The sequence below is a fragment of the Aptenodytes forsteri genome, unplaced genomic scaffold, assembly GCF_000699145.1.
Source record: "Aptenodytes forsteri isolate BGI_AS27 unplaced genomic scaffold, ASM69914v1 Scaffold110, whole genome shotgun sequence".
In the NCBI taxonomy this organism is placed as follows: Eukaryota; Metazoa; Chordata; class Aves; order Sphenisciformes; family Spheniscidae; genus Aptenodytes; species Aptenodytes forsteri.
The window spans coordinates 16,604-35,718 of NW_008794583.1; the positions used below are offsets into that span (position 1 = coordinate 16,604).

Here is a 19,115-nt window from a genome sequence, read left to right on the forward strand (position 1 = left end):
AAATGTCGTGCGTTGGGGGGGGGGGGGGGGGGTGTTGTGTCACAGCGTTGAAAAGCCTTTAGTGTGGCAAGTTCATGAATTTCCTTTTTTGGTGGAGGAGTTTGCTCCGCGCTTCGACCGAGGCGCATCTCACTGATCTTTATCGCTGGAGAGACCTACGCCGCAGCGCTGCTCGTCTCTTAAAAGCCCAGCGCGGCCATCGCATCCTGCTGGATCTTAAATGCCTGAAGGTGACATGTGTTTTCCCGTCCGTGTTGGACGTAACACGGTTCTAATAAAGAATTTTCCTACCTTGTAATAAAGAGAATTTTGCCATAGTTTAGACTGAAGGATACGTCTCATCGTGGCACAGCCAAGTACAGCAAGCCAGGGAGTTGCCCAAAATTCAAGACAGACTTTATCACGATAGGAAGCACCTCCCAGACCCACGGGATATTTTATCAAGACCTTCCCCCTCCCCCCCCCCCCGCCCAGGCAAAGAGGACGGCGTTCGGTCTGGTTCCTACCTCCTTGTTCTGCTGCGTTTGCTGCCAACGCCACCTCCGCTTCAGGGCTTCCCTTTCCACGCCTTTGTCCATCAAGGTGTAAAGGGATTTGCGAAGCATGAGGTCCCGATCGTGGAACCCCCACATACCTGCGCAGGGGGGGAAAAGAAACAGCGGCAGAGGATTAGCAGCAGCTGGCATCGCTCCGTCCATCCGCCGAGGTCCGACAACCTGCCACGAACCAGGGGAAGCGGGTAAATTGGGAAACAGGGGCAGAGGAATGCAAGTTCCTCAATCCAAATAACAGAATGCCTGGTTCAAAGCCTGCATTTTCCACCTGCAGCGAGTTTTCATGCAGCTAAATGGAGATGCTGACACCTCTGCTTTCAACTCTAGGGCACCTCACAGATGCAGCCAAGTATTTGTTCACAAAAATCACACGCTCCTTTACATCAACTCGTCAACTCGTCTGATGGGAAAACGAGACCGGGTTAAAATGAGACTGTGGTTTCGCCATGTCTGAAATACAGACACGAAGGAAATGCGCAGCCCTGCTGATTTAAAAGTCTGGAAACCTCCGAAGTTTTACCACGGTCACACTTGACAAGACGAAATCAAATCTGGACTCTTGAAACGTCAGCGTGCGAAAGGAGGGAAGGGGCGGCTCTGTCATTCCACATTTCCCTCAGAAATACAGGGAAACTCGCCAAATGGACGGGGAGGGGTATTTTAGAAGTACACAAGCTCTTGGCAGCCTGTTTCCTTCAACCCATTCCTCTCCCGCAGAGCCTGAGCGTCGCGACCGCTCGCACGCCTACCGCCGCGGCGGCCGGGATGAGCAGCAGCATCCCCGTTTCCCCACGGGAACGGATGGGAAACGCTCGGGTCCCGCTCCCAAAGGATGGTCCCGGGCTCTCTCCCCCCAGCACAGCCGCTTACCCCAGCCTCAGCCAGAGAAGGGAGGCGACACCAGCACGATGCACGTTACCGGGTCTGACGCGAACCAGTTTGTTATTTCGCCTGCCGTAAATTAAGTCAAGCTCTTACCCAGGGAGGCGGCATGGAGCAGGCAGTTCCCGTCGCCCGTGGTGGCCAGGGGGAGCAGCCTTTGGCAGCTGGGATCCACGTTCGCCCACCAGTTCAGACGACCTGCGGGAATATTTGAGAGCCTGAAAACGGGGCCCGTTACACAACGTGGGACTGGTGCGTTCATCCCCTCAAAAAAAAACCCACCAAACCACGCCGCCGAGGACGGGAGCCTGCTTTGATTTGCGGGGGGGAACACCCAAAGAGATGAGCAGTTATAGACCCGGCTCGTGGCTGGAGGAAGGAAGGAGTCAGGACGGTAACAAGGCAACAAGAAGGGGAGACCGGAGTTACAACCACCTCACGGGGACGCAGGGAAACGGCCAGGCTGATCTTAAGGTCATACAAATCAGAATTAAGGCTGGAAATAGGAGCCAGCCCAGCCAGGCCTTTAACCCAGGCCAGCGTTCTCCTCCTACCCGGTTCTCCCCCCACCCCTACTTGTCTCAAAACCCCGAAAAGCCGTCAGCCTGAAAACCCCTCCTCAAGTGCCCGTCGCAAACGGCGCCCAACAACTTTTCCAGTTAACAACCGCTTTTCGTTTCTTCTTGTAACCAAACCGCTCCTCTTTAAACCATCTCACGTCGGTCTTTTTTTCTTTTTTTTTTGTCCCCGCTCACTGGTTTCGGTACAATACTCAGGAACTTTTGCTGATCCCAGCAGCTTTACCACTGAAAATGCAAACTGACAGTGCTTTACGCCATTTAAAAATAGCAGCTTTTTGGTAATATAAGGCACTTGGAGTAATTCAAGTCAAGAGCATCTAAAAATAGAAGCTAGGAAAAAATTAACATACACGCCGCAGTCAAGTACAGTGCGACTGGAGGTTAAACATTTGTCAAGGAAACGAAGTTGGGCTGAATTAGGACTTTGAACTTGCAACCCAGCCCGCGCCTCGCTCGGCTGTGCCCTCAAAAAACAGGCGCTGCCTCCCTTGGCTGCGACTTTTTCCGGGAGCTTTTCTGCAGCGGATCCCGTGCAACGGGCGGTTTTTTGGCTGGTAGACGCTTGTTCGGGCTTCCAACGAGTCGCATTTAAATTGCTCTCACAGAAAACCAGCCCTTTCCCGGCATTTCCAACGAAGCTCTCCCTGCTCCCGAGCACGGCCCCCGCCAGGGACCCCGGCTCTCAAACACAGGGTTTCTTGAAATTGTTTGCACAACCTCGGCAACGGCAGCTGTAGAAGAACTAAATACAGAAAACTTGTTTTTAAACACCGATAAACACAGGAAAACATAAAAACGCAGGAGCTAACTGCAACGCCAGGCGGGAAATTTCTTTTCTCGGCAGCGGGAAAGGAACCCGTCGGAGTTGAAAAGTGTTTAGTACACAGCCTCGGGACAACAGGTCTGCTCGGAAAAGCCGGCTATTTTCACTCAATATAGCTCCTGGCACGGCGAAGTCGCGAGCCCGCGCCAAGTGGCGGGGGGCCAGAGGAGCGAACTGGGCAGCAAAACAGCATCTCGCGAAAGCTAACCAAAATGTAACGCTGCTGCAGGCAGCGCCGAGCTGGTTGGGTTTTTTTCTTTTTCTTCTTTTTTTTTTTTTTTTTTAAAAAAAAAAAAAATCCATTTCACGTCGCTCCTGGAGAATTTGCTGCTCTTTTCAACGGCCGGGGGAATCGGGGGAGTTCGCATCTCTGGTCAACACTTCGGAGGTTGTGCAACCTCTCGTCGAGCCCAGCCAGGTCTGGTTCGGAGGGGACACACCTTGGGGAGGCACTTCTATTCGCAGTGTGCGGTCACGCCGTGCACGCCCCCGGCGAGGCAGGCAGAGTAATCCGTACAGACTTCCAGTTACGCCAGAGAAGTCATCTCGAAAGAAACTGCATTCCCCAAATCCTTCCCCGAATGTTTTGCTCGTATCAAGGCGGGGGAAAGGCCAAGAGGCCCCCTAGAAGTATTTAAACCAACATATTTCTCTGCGCACGGTTGTTAGGAGCAAGCCCCGAAAGCTCAACACGAAAGATAAATGGATTCAAGAGCACGAGGGATCTTCCCCGCAACCGTCGCTCGAGCGGCGAGGTCGGCGACAGCTCTTCTGCACGTCTGAAGAAGTCCACCAGCATCAAGAGGCTTCCTCTGCATCCAGCACCGTGACTCTCACGGGGTCCAGTTTTGCCCCGCGGCTGGTTTTGCTACGGAGCATCTGTTTGTCCCAGCAGAGATCAGGAACCCGCGCACCAAGGTGCACGGTCGGTAAAAACACCGTCGTTTCTTCTCACAGGAACCATCTGAATAGATCGCGGCATTAGGAAGGCGCAAAGACGGTGCTCCTCCCAGCCCGAAGACGAGGGCTGACTCATAGAAAAGCCAAATGGCTCCCCTAAGGCTACCAGGGAATCCAGTGCCGTAATTACAAGGCCATCCCCTCCGCGTGACGAAGGGAGCGTTCCCAGGGATGACTCGGCCTCGTGCTCCTCGGGCTGACGCGACGGATCCAACACGAACACCCACCACGACCTCCGTGCAGTGACTGCAGGCCACCGGGGGTTTTTCCCCCCTGCTGAATCACCGGTGGAGGCGAAGGAGCAGGATCACCACCTAGAAGCGGGTTAAAAAAAAAAAAAACCCAAACAACAGAGAGACCGAAAGAGAAGAGCAGGTAGAAAAAGCGGCATCTACGCTGAAGCAAGCTCATTTCATCTATCGAAAATGAGATAATTCATCCGCGGTTTCCTTATCTAATCCAGAACCCATCTCTGATGAAAACAATACCTGCAGAAAACATTTCTGTCTCAGGACCTGGCGGCGACAAGAGCCTGTTCGAGTGCATTTACACATCGGTAGCTACCTTCTCCCCCGTTTCGGGAAGGATGGGAATCGAAGGCTTCCAACCAACCCTGCTATCGGCTCTGCCTGCCGAAACGACGCAACCCGCGGCAGCGCGCATCTCGCCGAGAGCTTGGTCATCCTCCTCTTGGCAGTCGGGGACACCTCCCTCCGGAGCACAGGCTCAGCCTCCCGGTCGCGCTGCCGAGGATGACAGCGGAGGGGCCGAAGGCATCGCAGCAGTGGTCCCGTGCCGCAGGCAGCGATCCGTCAGGAAGAGAACCGGCAAGAGCACAGCACCCGACTTCCGAGAACGTTTCGCCTGCCTTTTGAAGCCGCAGACGTAAGCTCGTCTCTCCTGCTAAGGGAACCAGTCCAGCCAATGACTTACGGGCCAAAATATTTGCAAGGCAGGTAAGACGGGGGGGGGGGTACGCGTACACACGTGCCTCTGCTCACGCACGGGCTAAACTCAGGCCGAAAAGCTTCTCAAAACCCGGGTGATGCATTACCAAGGCACCCATCTCTTTGACTGCCCGCTCCGAGACGCGGGACGCTTACGCCCCAAGAACGAGGAACCCGTTTGCTGTTCCCGCAGCAAAGCAAGCACGCTGATCTCAACTCAGCAGTTTTTAATAGTCCACCCACAGGTGTTTATTAAATATCAGTCTGAAGTGCGAAGCAGGAGGTTTCTTGCCAATAGGCCAGGGGGGGACTTTGGAAGGCGTGCTTGGCACCGCGTCCCTGACCCCGGGGAGAAAGCCTGACCTCGGAGCCAAGGCAAAGCCATCAAACCCAGGGGTTTCTTTCAGTTCTTCCTGATTTTTTTTTTCCCAGTAGCCTCAGGCAAGGCACCGCCGACTGCTCCTCCATGTGTGCAATGAGAAAAACCACTCTCTGTCTTCAAAATGTATCGCAAGGCTTAATCCATTTAGGTTTGTAACAAAGAACGCCGAGGTTGTGGCAAGGGCCAAGTTTTTCAGCTCCACCAAGACCTTTTCATACAACTCAGGACGTTAAAAGCTTTCCAAGAGGACGCCGTTACAATTTACAGCCACTTTAAAGCGCGCTTGCTCTGCCCACAGTGGTGTAAAGGGATCTCTGGATAGAAGGAGGAGAGTATCTGAACATTTATTGGTCTATAAAATATTTGCTTAATCCCCTAAGGACAGCACATACTAAATTAGTAACAGGAGTCACCGTAGATCACAGCATCACGCTCAAACCCCTACTTCGAACTAAGCTTGGAATATTTTATATATGCAGTACAGCCCTTTAATAAAGATAAACACCCACTTACAACAAACCCACATACATAATGCTGAACATACAGTTAACGTTAAGTAATTGATTTTTTTTTTTTTTAGAAATTTTGAAGACTAAATGGTGTAGATACACTTTAGATAGTGTTAGATACACTTTAGTCTTCAAAATTTCTAAAAGAAAAAAAATCAATTACTTAATGTTAACATGGTCTCGGCAGGCCAGGAAGCATCCCCAGCACACGGGTGAAAAAGCGCAGCCACCCCTCGTTCCCTCACCCGGAGCCCGTGCTGAACCGCAGCAATCCAATACCCCCGGCTCCGCTCAGCCGCGGATCCGTATGTTTCATTCGCATCAGACACGACGGCTTCGCCACCGACGAACAGCAACACTGCCGTAACGCGATCGCTTGGATCAAGTGTTCATTTCCAAAACATGAGAATACTTATTACAGGAACACTCGAGCAGGAGAGGGCTAAAATTTGACATTAAGAATATATGTTATCTCTGAAGGAATAGTTTTCTAGGTACGTGCCTCGGTGACAGAAACAAAGGAGAGGCGTAAAGGCTCCCGAGATCGTGCCTGGCGTCCTTCTGCCCCCCCCCCGCCCCATGTAAGCTGTCCCGGTAACGTGTATTAGTTTTTCTCTGCCGGCACAGAGGTCCCATTCATTCACCAGCTAAATCTTATTTACAGATCACCTAGCAACTATTCAGGAGGAAAACAGCGTGTTGGAAAACAAATCCATCTGCACTCGTAAGGTGGTTCCTCTCCAGGCAAGCAGAGAGCCAGCAGACGAGTTTTCCTGCGTCGAAGCAGCGTATAAAACGCATCATCAATCTAAAAATGTTTGTAATGGCTTCTAACGTTTGTCAGTGGTGACGAGCTACTGTTTGTGTTAGTCAGGAATTTCTTTCCCCCCCCCCCTCCTCTCCGTAAGGCTGACGGGATGGTGCAGGGTGCAGGGAAGCTCAGGGGGTGAGATAATGCAGCTTTTCCCCCCACATTCAGCTGCACGAGCGATGACGCCATCCACGATTTATTTACGCATTCGGTGTCTGCAGGCAAAGCCAAGCAGACTCTTACTCAACTCTCGCACCACGCTATAAAAAGGGACGAAATAATACCTCTCGGATCCGCGCCCTCGCAATGGGCTCGCTTCTCTGCCGCCTCAGGCTCGTGCCCGTTGGTACCGCTGCGAAACTGCCCCCGCCGCACCGGATTAGCATTAAAAAAAAACAAAACCCCCCAAACAAACAACAAAGCACTCACCGGCCTGCTCCAGAGCCACCAGCATCGACTGCTCGATGAGGTCTCGCTCGATGAAGCTGCGGAAGTCCTCGGTGTACACGGTGAGGTCGGGCAGCTGGAAGGTGCAGATGGGCATCTCCAGCAGATGTTCGCTGCTGCCGTTGCTGGAGACGTGGGAACGGGCCAGGGAGACAATGGTCGAGCTGGCGTGGGAAATGCCTCGAGACAGGCGTTTTTCTGAGAGCAAAAGGAAGACGAAAAAACTCCTGAATGGTGCAGGAGCAGCAAACCTCGCCGAAGCAATTATTAAATCGCTGCCTTCAGCTAGTATTTTTTGGTTGCGAGCGGCCGGATTGCTCCGGCAGATATAAATATTTCAGGCGGCAGAAAGAAAGATTTAATTGATCCGTATCATTTTTGTGACTCGGCTATCTGGAAGCCGCCAGACGACACTGACCTTGCACAATATCATCCTGCCGCTGGAGCGGCGGGGGGGGGGCGGGGCGGGGCCGGGGGCGGGGGGTTTATAGTTGCGTCCTTCGTTGAAGGAATGGGGTAGGTTGCCGGCATGCACTTGCCTTAGCTGTTCAAAGTCACTCAGGGCTGCGCTCAGATCCCAGTTCTTGCCTGGATGGGAAGGTATCGATAGTGGTCACCGTCACATGAGAAAGAAATCAAGTCAGTTCCTAAAACATCCGCACTAGAAACTAATAATAGTGCAGTTTATCGTGAAGCATGAAGGCTGTCTAGCAGAAACAAGGCGGAAAGCAGGGTGCCGCACCACTCGTTCAGCTGGTCGCTCTATTTTTGTCCAGGATTTGCATTTCTGGAAGAGACGTGACCGTGAACCTGAAGTGCCCAGAAAGCGTTGGCCCTACTGCCACAGGTTACGTGGATGATTTACACCCCGTGTGTGCAGAGACGCATCCAGAGCTTAGAGAGAGCTACTGCTCTTGGATGCTGGACATCTGCAAAACCTAAACAAAGGTCCAAAGACCTCCAGTTTTCATAGAATCACAGAAGGGTTTGGGTGGGAAGGGACCTCTAAAGGTCACCTAGTCCAACCCCCCCGCCACGGGCAGGGACATCTTCAACTAGATCAGGTCGCTCACAGCCCCGGCCAACCTGACCTTGAACATCTCCGGGGATGGGGCATCCACCCCCTCTCTGGGCAACCCATGCCGGTGTCTCACCACCCTCAGCGTAACGAATTTCTTCCCGATATCTAGTCTGAGAGATAATTTTGCCAGAACAAGATTCCTGGCTGTAAAATGAAGAAGGGCAGGGTCACCGTAACAGCAAACACTGAGCACAGAGCACGGGACTGGAGTAAAATAAACACGACTGCGCCCTTAGGAAAGGGAAAGGGAAGGTCAGGCGGTGTCATGTCCACCAACATCTATATAAACCCAACGGCCAATTGCTTCGGGTCACGCCGAGCGCTTTGTTTTATAACTCTCCAGCTGCCGTGAAGATAATCCATCGCGATGCCGGCACCGCTTCTTTGCTGACAAAGTTAACAGCCTCCAGCTCCCTTTACCCTCGCATCATCGCAGGGTAACGCTCGAGCAAAAACACGCAACTTTTTAAAAGCTGATGACTTCTAATACGACTTTCTAAACCTCTCTGCACGGTTTCAGAGAGACAGCCACCCGATTCTTTCCGAGCTGACACCCAAAATGTAAAAGCAAGCAAGGTGCCAGCCGGGCGAGGCGGTATCCAGACGACTTTTCAGCAGGCTCGTGTCATTACTGGCCAGATCAATTATCCAGCAGAACAGCCTGAGCTTCGTGGAGTTGAGTGAATCCTTAAAGCAGGTCCATTTCCTTTTAACGCTACCCAGCAAGCTGCAAGAACGTGACATATATTAACACGCTGAAGTCTTTCAGTGTGCAATAAATTGACCTTTTAGAAGCCACTGTCTTCCAAAGGCGAGAATACATAGCAAAGAAGAAAAAAAAAAAAGGTCTACCATATGGCTTACGTTTGGGAAAATTGTGATTTTTTTTTAATTTTTTTTTATGAACACTGTTCATCTAGGCTCTTAAATTAGCAAGTTAGCAGACACCGTAGAAAGAAAGCCAACTTTATATATAGTAACTCCACTACAGGAAAGATATAAACCGCTGATTGGTTTATGCGATGCTCATGGACAATAAAAGAAGTCATTATGTCTAATTCCCTAAAGGAAATACGCTTCGTAAGTATTTAAATTCTTCTGAGAGATGTAATTTGCAGCATTTAATGACTGACTCCAAGCGGAAAGTTATTTTCAGCTTTACCTTTTGAGTCAAGGGGACTTTTTTTTGTTGTTTCTTTTTTAAATGAAATAACAAATCAGTATCAAGGACTGAGAATGACCCATCAGATTAAAATTAAATCTGCTGTCGCATCACTATTTGCTTTAACGCGTCAGCAACGGGAGGAGACGCTACCGGCGCTGACCCCTTGCAGCTGCATCTCCCAACCATCTTCACCAGCAGCCACTTCAGAAATGGGAAAAAAAAAACAAAACCCCAAAAACCCACAAAAACCTTAAACTTTGGAAACTCTATGCGAAACGATGGCAGCCGAAGGGACTCGTAAATCCCAGTATCACGAGACGGCCCAGTTACCTGCACGCGCCTGGAAAGGGTGTGTTTGAGATGGACTCGGGCACTCCGGTGCTTTTCTGCAAGCACGGGAGAGGCTGTTAGAGGCGTTCAGGGAAACTTTTGCAGCGAGCAGGTTTCGCTGGTGCTTGGACGATAAAAGGGAGGTTCCCTCCTCCGGCAGGAAAACCGGTGTCCCCCGGGGACACCCCGAGCCAGAAGTTCAACCCCAGGGAGACCCGGAGCCCGCCTTCCGCGTGACGCTACAGCTCTCGTTGCCAGAACGCGGGATGATTTCAAAGAGCAGAACCTAAATAAATCTCGCCAATTACTACGTTCCCTTCTCCCCCCAGTTCTTTAGCCTCGTGCGCGTTTGCACGCTGCAATCCTTTGCCGTCGAGGTGATGGGTTTCCAACGGCGCTGGAGAGCGGAATGAGGGAGAAGACCACCATTCAGAAGAGCTGCCGTTGCCGCCAGGCAGCGACTTCGCTTGCCACATGCACGAAACTCAAAACGCCGGCAGAAAACCGTGACTTAAACCGCTCCTATCGCCCTCAAACTTCACATCCGAATAATTCGCTTTACACATCTATTTTATCTGACTGCTTTCACTAATACCCACCCCAAAAAGAAAGATCTCTGTGTTTTTCCCCTCATTTTCACCCCAGCTCCGCCGAGGCTGCAGGAGAAATAGCAGCGACTCAGCGGCACGTCATGAAAATGAGCTAAAGCTACCGTTGTCAAAATAAATCAACCTATGTGCTGAGCGGGAGACGGAGAGTTTTAAGGAATATCTGCTTTAACCTTTTCTATCGCAAGCCTAAATATTTCTTCCGAAAGATAGCATTAGAAATTCTGACATGAAACGAAGCAACCTAAACCCAGAAAACAGAACATAAACACACCACAAAACCCACAACTTGCCAGACTTCCGCTGAGACGACGCTCGGCTGTAAAAATTGAAGGCTGAAGCCCTGAACCCGGCAAAGCTAACGGGAGTTTTGAAGAGGAAAAAGCTACGAATCGATGCTGCGAGCGCCGAGGAGAGCTAGAGCCCGAGGAGGTGGAGCAAATTGCCTAAAGACACAGATTCTAGCAACAATTTCAGGGCTTTGAATTCATTGCTGCTAGAGCATGCGGAGCGGCAGCAGCCGGGGAGCTGGTGCGGATGCTGGAGGAGCATCGGCTTAGTCCTGGGTCCAAGCAACAACAAAAATGACCCGTATTAGACAAGAAAAGGGATGATAGGAAGAAACACAGCAAGTATGGTCTTGCGTTATAATTACAGGTTGGCTAACGACGTACAAACTGCCCCGCTTCTCATGCAACGTTCCTGTCCTCCAGCATTACAACACGTGCCAGGATTTACTCACCATCCTTTTGTCAACATCAACCCAAGGGCAACGCTCGCGAGCAAGTTTACAGCCCCCAAATTAAGACCTGGTATCCTTTCTCCTCTACCCTGCCCATCGCTCTAAGTACAGGGTGGAAAAAAAAATTACCCGCAGCCTTCAACTAAGCGCGATCGCTAACGAGCAACTCCTCCATCTTACGGAGTTTTTGAGAAAGCCGATATCACGCTATATTTTTAGGGCAAATACACATGCTCTTTTAAGTACGTAGAGCACCAGAAAGCTGCCAGCGTGGCGCGCTGAGGCTCTCAAGGGCTGGCGTGCCCGTTTAAAAGCAAACTGGCTGAAGGCAGACGATGCTCGCGTTCAAGTCCTGAGCATCTCGGCACTCTCCATCGCCTTAAACCGACCGATCCTGTTCGGTCGGCAGCCTCCTGCGCCGGGCATAAACGGGGCTCTAAGGGGATGCTCTGCCAGGAGAGGTCACTGGCACCGACAAAACAGCAATTTATATCAGCATAATCAAACCACCTTCACAAGCAGAACAAGATATACCAGTAGCAGCACGGTTTTGCCTATATAATTACCCCTACATTGCTTTGAAAACACAGGCAGCCTTCGCCTAGTGCTATTCCTTCGACCCTTTCGAAGGCATCGCTGCTATAAAGAAGAAAAAAAGAAAAACCCAACCAAAACCCTTAAGTTTTGCTGCTTGCGGCGAGCCACACACGTGAACGGAGAGGACGAAGGAAGGGAAACCGCGCTCCTGGGCGATGCGTTCTCCTTCCGAACATCTGAAATTCATTATCCGATGGACGCGTAACAAGAAACCAAGGCAGAATTTCACCAGCCGCGCCGCCGAGGGCACGGTTTTAATATCTCCAGCATCGCATTCAGCAACCGCCAGCCCCGGGGGTCTGGCCGGCAGCTCCCTGCCCCTCTTGCAACCCCCTTTTCCACACCAGCCCCCCGTCAGCCGCCGCCTGGCTCTCCCCTTCTTTTATTCCCGGTTTCATTTACCTTCGAGGAGGTCTCTGGCCAGTCCCGGCTCTGCCCCCGTCGAGCGAACAAAATCCGACAGGACGGTGTCCATAGCCGAGGTCGTGCGCTCATGGATTCCTCCCGGCAGCTGGGGTCGGCGGCGCCCGGATCAGCACCTCGGCATCAATCTAGGAACGAGACCAACAACGCGCGCAGCTCGCATTACAGAGTATAAAATAATTAGCCTGGCCAGGCAGCCTCCGAGCTGGCCGGGAACTATCCGATGGCAGGTGCCTCGGTGTCCCCTGAGGAGGGGGGAAAATAAACCTCCCCCGCCAAAATTCATTGTGCTTTGGGACTGCTGTTTAACTAATTGATAATTGGGAGGAAAAAATTAAAAAAATATACAATTTTTGCCGCTCCCTCCCCGCACGCGAGCGGGTTGTAACGACTCCGCTAACGACGGGCACACCAAGGGCTTCGCAAATTCAGGAAAAATACCAGTTCTCATGTCAAAGGCGGCGGAGCTTTTCTTTCCAAAATCGTGGACGAGTAGCTGGGAGAATAAATGAGTTTATCTGGTAGCAGCGAGAGCGCAGAAAGTTTCTCTCATATATTTGCAGAGAGCTCAGCGTCCCTGCCCTGTCCGGGGCGGGCAGTCCTCCTCCGAGCACCCTGGTTGTGCGCAAGGGGAATAAAAGCAAGACCAAACCGCTGGAACGAGTAGATGTTGCCTATGCAAAACAAAACAAAAAGCCCCTTTCAGGGGGAAAAGAAAAAAAAAACCCAAACAAACAACCCACAACTAACCCCCCCTACACACACACACACACCCCCCAAACCACATTTCCTCTTCTCCCAGAAAAAAAAAAAAATCAACGCTCCTTTCTGGGAAGGGGATCCGGACCGGTGCCAAAACCAGCCCGTCCGAAGGTATATTACGTAAATCTTAAGTTTTAGCAGGTCCTAAGATTCAGAAAGGTGTGTGCTCTTGCTGTGCGTTCAAAATCCTGATTTTCTGCATTCCTCGAGGCAGAGACGGAGAGCGGGGCGCATCCGCGGGAGTTCGGACCGGGCAAAAAGCTCCGCGGGATTTTTTTTGGGTTTTTTTTCTTTTTTTTTGGTGCAGTTAAAGGGTTACGATAAAAATTCCACTGTCAAGGAACAGAAACTGCTGGGAAAAAAAAAATTCACCCTGAGCTGAAAACGTGGCACGTGAAGAAGAAGGGGGAAAAAAAAACGTGTAAGGCTGATTGACGGAGGTGTTGCTGTACTGAGAGCAGGAGAGGAAAATTCAGTATTACGTGGAAGATGAACAAACCTGTTTGTTTTCCCCCTGCCTTAAAACCCGTCTCTTTTCAGGATTATTCCTAAAGATGGGCAAAACTCCCTAACAGCACGCAACTCCCAAACCCCAGGAGCAGCAAGTTAAACATCCACGCTTTAATCTGGAATTTCCTGGCTTTGTTGGTTAAATACCATTAGTCTTATCTTCCACGCTCGCTAATCATGCACTTATTAACTTCATGCACGCAGAAAAACTACTTAATATTCTTTTATCGCCGGAGCAATCTCGGGGCTATTGTCGGCTGAAGGCAATCCTAAACCCGAGCGTATTCAGACAGCAAAATTTGGCAGGCGATTCTTGCTCTTGCCCCATCAGTGATGTAGGGAACGTCCCTAATTAGAAGCCAGACATTTGTATCCTCTAACCACTGGCAAGAGCTATAGACCCAGAGAACAGTTTCTAAAGGAAAACTCACTGCAGTAAGAGATAACTTCCTCCTGGTGGGTTCGGCATTTAAAAAAAAATAAATAAATAAAAATAAAAATAAATAAGCGTACGCAGCAAAGCGTGGCTTTTTTGGGAGGGAGAGAGCAGCAGCACAGCCCACACCCGCAAACTGATGGCATTTGCAGCTACCGAGCAGACTCCCGCGCGCTCAAAAATGTCAGGCAAAACACAGATGGAAAACTGCGGGCCTGACGGCCCGGCGACGAACTGTTAGAGAGATTTATCGCTGGGGTTCACACGAAGAAACATTCTCCCCTCTGGGTTGAGCTGTTATTTATTATTTTCTTTCCCGTGCGAGGGAAACGCTCCCTCCTCTTCCCTCCCTCCGTAACAGGTAGGAAATCCAAGCCCCAAAGAGATCTGCAACCACAAACGTAGCCCTTGCTGGATGATACGGGTGTCAAGCACACCCAAATCCCCCCCCGTACGTGTACGTACATACGTGGGCGGGTAGGATGCTATCGCGACCGCTGCCAGTGCTGGATGTAATCCGTAAGCGAGCTTTCCCCACACATTCGCACGTTTCTATTTGCAAAGAAAATGCACTTCGGACTACAAAAACCCAGTCGTTTCTACGACCTCTGCAATACCAACGGTTACTTGCAGGGCACGCCGGCGGGAATTAAGCAAAGTCAACGGTGAATAGCCGCGATTTAACCGTCACGAGCAATCCAGCCTCTCCTCTCCAGCCAAAGTCCACGCGGTGGCCAGCATCGCCGTCGCGTGAACTTCACCCCAAACCCCCCAGGGTGCCAGTTTTCCCTCCGGGATTTAATCGGAGCGAGATAAAAAAGGGCAACAGGACGAAGAAAACAAGTCGCCCGAAAATATTGGAGGAACGTCCCCGGTGCCTCTGCCGCGGGTGCCCAGCCCCTGATGCGAAGTGCCTCGCCCTTCACGTTTTCCAGGCTTTTAGGGATGAATTTGCAGGTTTAGCAAAGCGGTTTATCAGATTTTTTTTTTTATTACACAGCTTTGTTACACATCTGAAATACTGCAGAAAGCCATCGTATCCCGCGTTACGGGGTTTTTTCCATTATCGTACAGCCCATTTCTTTAAGCTACCCGAGAAACACTTCATAACCAGCACTTCACAAGGAAACGCTACTTTCTAAATATTTAGATTTTAAGCTATTCTAGGGGGGGGGGGAAAAACCCCCACCCATCAAACGTAACGCTCTGTACACCCGAAGCTTTCGCTGTTTAAGGTTGCGCGCAAAGTAACAGCCGAGTTTTGAGCCCTGCCTCCCGCCGCGATCCACCGCCCTCGCGTAGGAAGGACGGCGTCCAGATTTCCCTCTTTCCGGCAGCGAAGAGCCAAAACCAATTTGCCTTAATTTGCAAAGACTTTAATTAGGACGATTCCCCGCGCATTGCCTGGCTATGGGAGGGAAGCACCCAGAAACACCACCAAGGCGTGCTTCGGAAGATGCCGCTACCCCTAAATTCCTTTCGTTTTCCTCCTAGTAGACGCTCCCCGAGCTCCTCCGAGATATTTCCAAACCTTGCACATCCCTCGAAGCTTTTCTCATTTAATTCCCCCACCGGGCTGCCGAGCGGTAACCACTAACGGTCAGGTTTTGGAAAACCAGCCTCTTTTCCTTAATTGCTTTTTCAGGTACAAAAAGGAGTCGAAAAAGATGTATCTCCACGCTCTTCAGATAATGAAAAATCTTGATTTAAGAAGGGGAAGATGACAGCGTGGAGCATAACGAGCTCTGAACTTACAGAGGGGCGAGGGCTGGCCCGCGCAGACCGGGATCGGCGGGGCTTCGTTATCGGCTCCGAATTAAAACACGCTCTTCAGCGCTTCAAAACAGCGGGCAGGAACGCTTGGCAGCGCTCCTCCCGTTGCGATAAGGTCCTATCATCTCCTTCCCATCGTTTTTCTGGCGAGAAGCAAGACTTCCTTGCTGCTTTTGGCGCTAACGTCGCACCGCAGCCCAAATCACAAACCGCCGCTCTCGCAGGCACCGTAGGGGAAATGCTTTGTGAACTGCTGTCCGGGACGGACGCCATCGCCTATTACGAGCGACCCTAAAGGCGACGTACCTGCGGTACCTTGGCAGTACACATTCAATATTTTATCTAAGAAAAAATGGCAACTAATTCACCGGGGAGCTGTCACGCTTGAGGTTTTCAAAACTTGGGGAGGGGGGGCTGGAAAATAACCCACACCCCCCCAAAAAAAAAATATCGAAACGCCTTCATTTGCAAAATGCAATATTGCTATCGCGCCTCGGGAGCTGGGGATGCAAATGCAGCTCTGCCCCGTAAATCTGGAGGATTTACATCTGGCTTTGGCCTCACGCGAACGAGGTTTCCTAAAAATTTGCATAGAGGACCAGAAGAGACGACCGGGGAAGACGAGCGCCTCCTTCGCGGCGCAATCTGGGGGAAAAAGAAGATTTCTATTCGGATAACCGCACTGCTGGGAAGCGTACCATTGCACATTTTCATTTGCACCCCGTCAGTAAAACTATTTGGCATGGCCGGCGTCGAGCGGCAGCGCAGCAGTGGGTGTTTACGCGGCACCCAGCATATTTCGGTGGTGGTGGGGGGGGAATGCTGCAAAATATATACCCAGCCACATCTCCGGGTTTCCGAGGGACAGAAGCTATCCCATTTCGGCCATCTCCTTGCAAACAAACAGAAGCGAGACCGAGGGACGCAGCGCATTTATTCCCTCTCCCTCCCGTTCAGCTCTACCCAAAAAAATAAAAAAATAAAAATCATTTTCAAGGGAATAAACGCTTTGATTGAAGCGCCGGTTCGGTCGCTGCAGAGCATGGGTTTTCGGGCTTCAGGTCCTTAGTTGCAATCCTAATTTTCTTGGCACAGCGGCTCAGTTAGTTCCTTCCAGCTCGCTCCCCCCTCAGAGTTGTTCTGCAACTTCGTTATCTCCTTATATCCTTTACACTTTCTCTCCCGTGGTTCGCGCCTGCTCAGATCTCGCCGTCAAGCCTCCGAGCTGGTGGGAGGTTGAACGCTCTGACGCAACGCCACAGATGAGGATCATCCCTCTCATCGCAGCCTCCTACAAGAAGCTGCCCTCCGCTAGAAGCTGTAGAGCGTTAAATTCACGGAAGACTTTCATCCCGGCTACTTTGGGTCAAGCTTTTTGAAACCGTAAGAGGTCGTTAGCCCCTCTTCCACTGATGGATTTTGCTAGAGCACGCAGCTTCCCAGACGTTTCAGCGTGCTTTGGTGAAAAACTGGCAAACCTTAGGGGGAACAAACTCAAAACCAAAGCAAAAGGCAGCGCAAGGAAGCTGAATTTAAAATACGGACAGAACGAGCTAAAGAAGGTAGAAGAGGCCAAAGAGGAAAAGCTCAAGAGAAAACAAACCTTCTCCTGGCGTCGGTGGCAGCACCAGCGGCTCAGACGGAGACTTCCACCGAGTACGTACCGACCGAGCCCCAGCCCGCTGGCAACGGTGTCAATATTGCCTTTGAACCGTGCGTGACTCCTCGTTTTAGAAACCACAATGTCCTAGACTGTCAGGAATCCTCCGAGCCCAACGCCTCTTCTGCTGTGATGCAAGCGCTGAACTATGCGGGCAAAACACGAGGGACCGGAGCGGGAGTCGTGCCGCCCGCTTCTGGTGCCTCCTGATTTAAAAAAAAACAAAACCCAAACAAACACAAACCACCCCTCCGTTCGAGGCAAACACTGGCACCTTTCAGCTCTCCGCGCTACGCTTTCCCCCACAATTTGCCGTATCACCGTCCAGATAAAACTGGTGTTTCAGAGGGTCGATCTTTCTCCTCCCTCGTCCCAAGCACCAGCACCCACGGCCCCTTTCACATGCCCCCAGTCACTCGCCAAGTGCCATAAAGATAAGAAATCGGGTAAAAGCTCAGCGCGGTTCACGTGGAACCCACGTTCACCCTGTTCTCCATTCTCCTTCTCCTTTAGGAACGCACGCGTTTTCAATACGAGCTCCGGACATCGCTATCGGCAGGCCGCCAGCAGCACCTTCAGCGCGTCTGCAGCCTCAGCTCTCCTAAAAGCCGCTCATTTCTAAGGATGCTCGTATCTCCAGGAGCCTCTTTACGACACCGTCTTACGTTTCCATCGGATGCGTCACGCAGGCACGGGATAACGTCAGCACTCCCAAAACCTCTGGGAATCCACCTATTTTTAGCGCAGCTTGGCATAACGTCGGGTGTGGGTTGCCCTCAACGATGGGGCATCGTCGGGAACCTCATTTCAAAAGCATCCCCCTCCCAGCGCAATTCTCCGAGAGCCCGCGCAGACAGAAATAGCTTTATTAGGATAAGCAAAAAAAAAAAAAAAAAAAAAAAAAAAAAAAAAAAAAAAAAAAAAAAAAAAAAAAAAAAAAAAAAAAAAAAAAAAAAAAAAAAAAAAAAAAAAAAAAAAAAAAAAAAAAAAAAAAAAAAAAAAAAAAAAAAAAAAAAAAAAAAAAAAAAAAAAAAAAAAAAAAAAAAAAAAAAAAAAAAAAAAAAAAAAAAAAAAAAAAAAAAAAAAAAAAAAAAAAAAAAAAAAAAAAAAAAAAAAAAAAAAAAAAAAAAAAAAAAAAAAAAAAAAAAAAAAAAAAAAAAAAAAAAAAAAAAAAAAAAAAAAAAAAAAAAAAAAAAAAAAAAAAAAAAAAAAAAAAAAAAAAAAAAAAAAAAAAAAAAAAAAAAAAAAAAAAAAAAAAAAAAAAAAAAAAAAAAAAAAAAAAAAAAAAAAAAAAAAAAAAAAAAAAAAAAAAAAAAAAAAAAAAAAAAAAAAAAAAAAAAAAAAAAAAAAAAAAAAAAAAAAAAAAAAAAAAAAAAAAAAAAAAAAAAAAAAAAAAAAAAAAAAAAAAAAAAACCCCAAACCCCAACCACCTACCCCATAGGGATGTCACAATATTTAGTTAGCTAATGCTTGTAAAATGCTGCAAAAAGTTTAATTAAGCCTCGCCCTTATGAGACACTGGAAGGATTCGCGGGCTTGTTTCAGAGGCAGGAGACAGACAAGTGCTCGGCAGCAAAAACAAGAGCCCGGGAAGAGTTTCCGCCTCCCAGCCAGGGCATCGCTGGACGCTTCAGAAATAATCTTGGGGAAAACCCGAGAAAACCAGCCAGCGCGTTCACCGCGTAGTCAGAGGCAGAGAGCCTGGCCAGTATTTCAAACATCCATCTGCAAGAGAGCATGACGCTCAAATCTAATTAATAATAACCTCGTTACGCACAGGACCGGATTCTTGCACGACCGACCGCCAAACCCCCTCCGCAAAGAGCTTCCTCTGCTGCTGCTGCTCTCAAAGCTTATAGAAGCGATTTACGACCTGATCAGATCAGGTGGAACGGCGTGGATTTACTGCTGCCGGCAGTAATTCCTCTGCAATAAGGCAGGAGTTTACAAGGCGAGAACCGCTCAGCGCTGACACCCCACGTAGACACGCTGGGTGCATCGCTAAAGGGTGCCAGGGTGGCCCGAGGCGACGGGAGCTCCTTCCGCCCCGAAATCGGCTGGTCGGTGTGCTAATTACTTTAAACACCCCCGGCCGCCCCGCCGGCCAAAGGCTTCACCTGCGCAGTGCGCAG

General features: G+C 49.9%; 1 protein-coding gene across 1 annotated transcript in view; it reads right to left on the reverse strand.

The window, feature by feature from the left end:
- Nucleotides 1–11,965, reverse strand: part of OTUD7B (OTU deubiquitinase 7B) — a 21,581-nt gene extending 9,616 nt beyond the window's left edge. The window contains 6 exon segments of the mRNA XM_009272565.2: nt 507–634; nt 1,533–1,634; nt 6,879–7,094; nt 7,315–7,350; nt 7,353–7,484; nt 11,822–11,965. Of these exon segments, the coding sequence (XP_009270840.2) occupies nt 507–634; nt 1,533–1,634; nt 6,879–7,094; nt 7,315–7,350; nt 7,353–7,484; nt 11,822–11,894 (687 nt within the window). The 5' untranslated portion in view covers nt 11,895–11,965.
- Between the last annotated feature and the right edge of the window lie 7,150 nt (nt 11,966–19,115).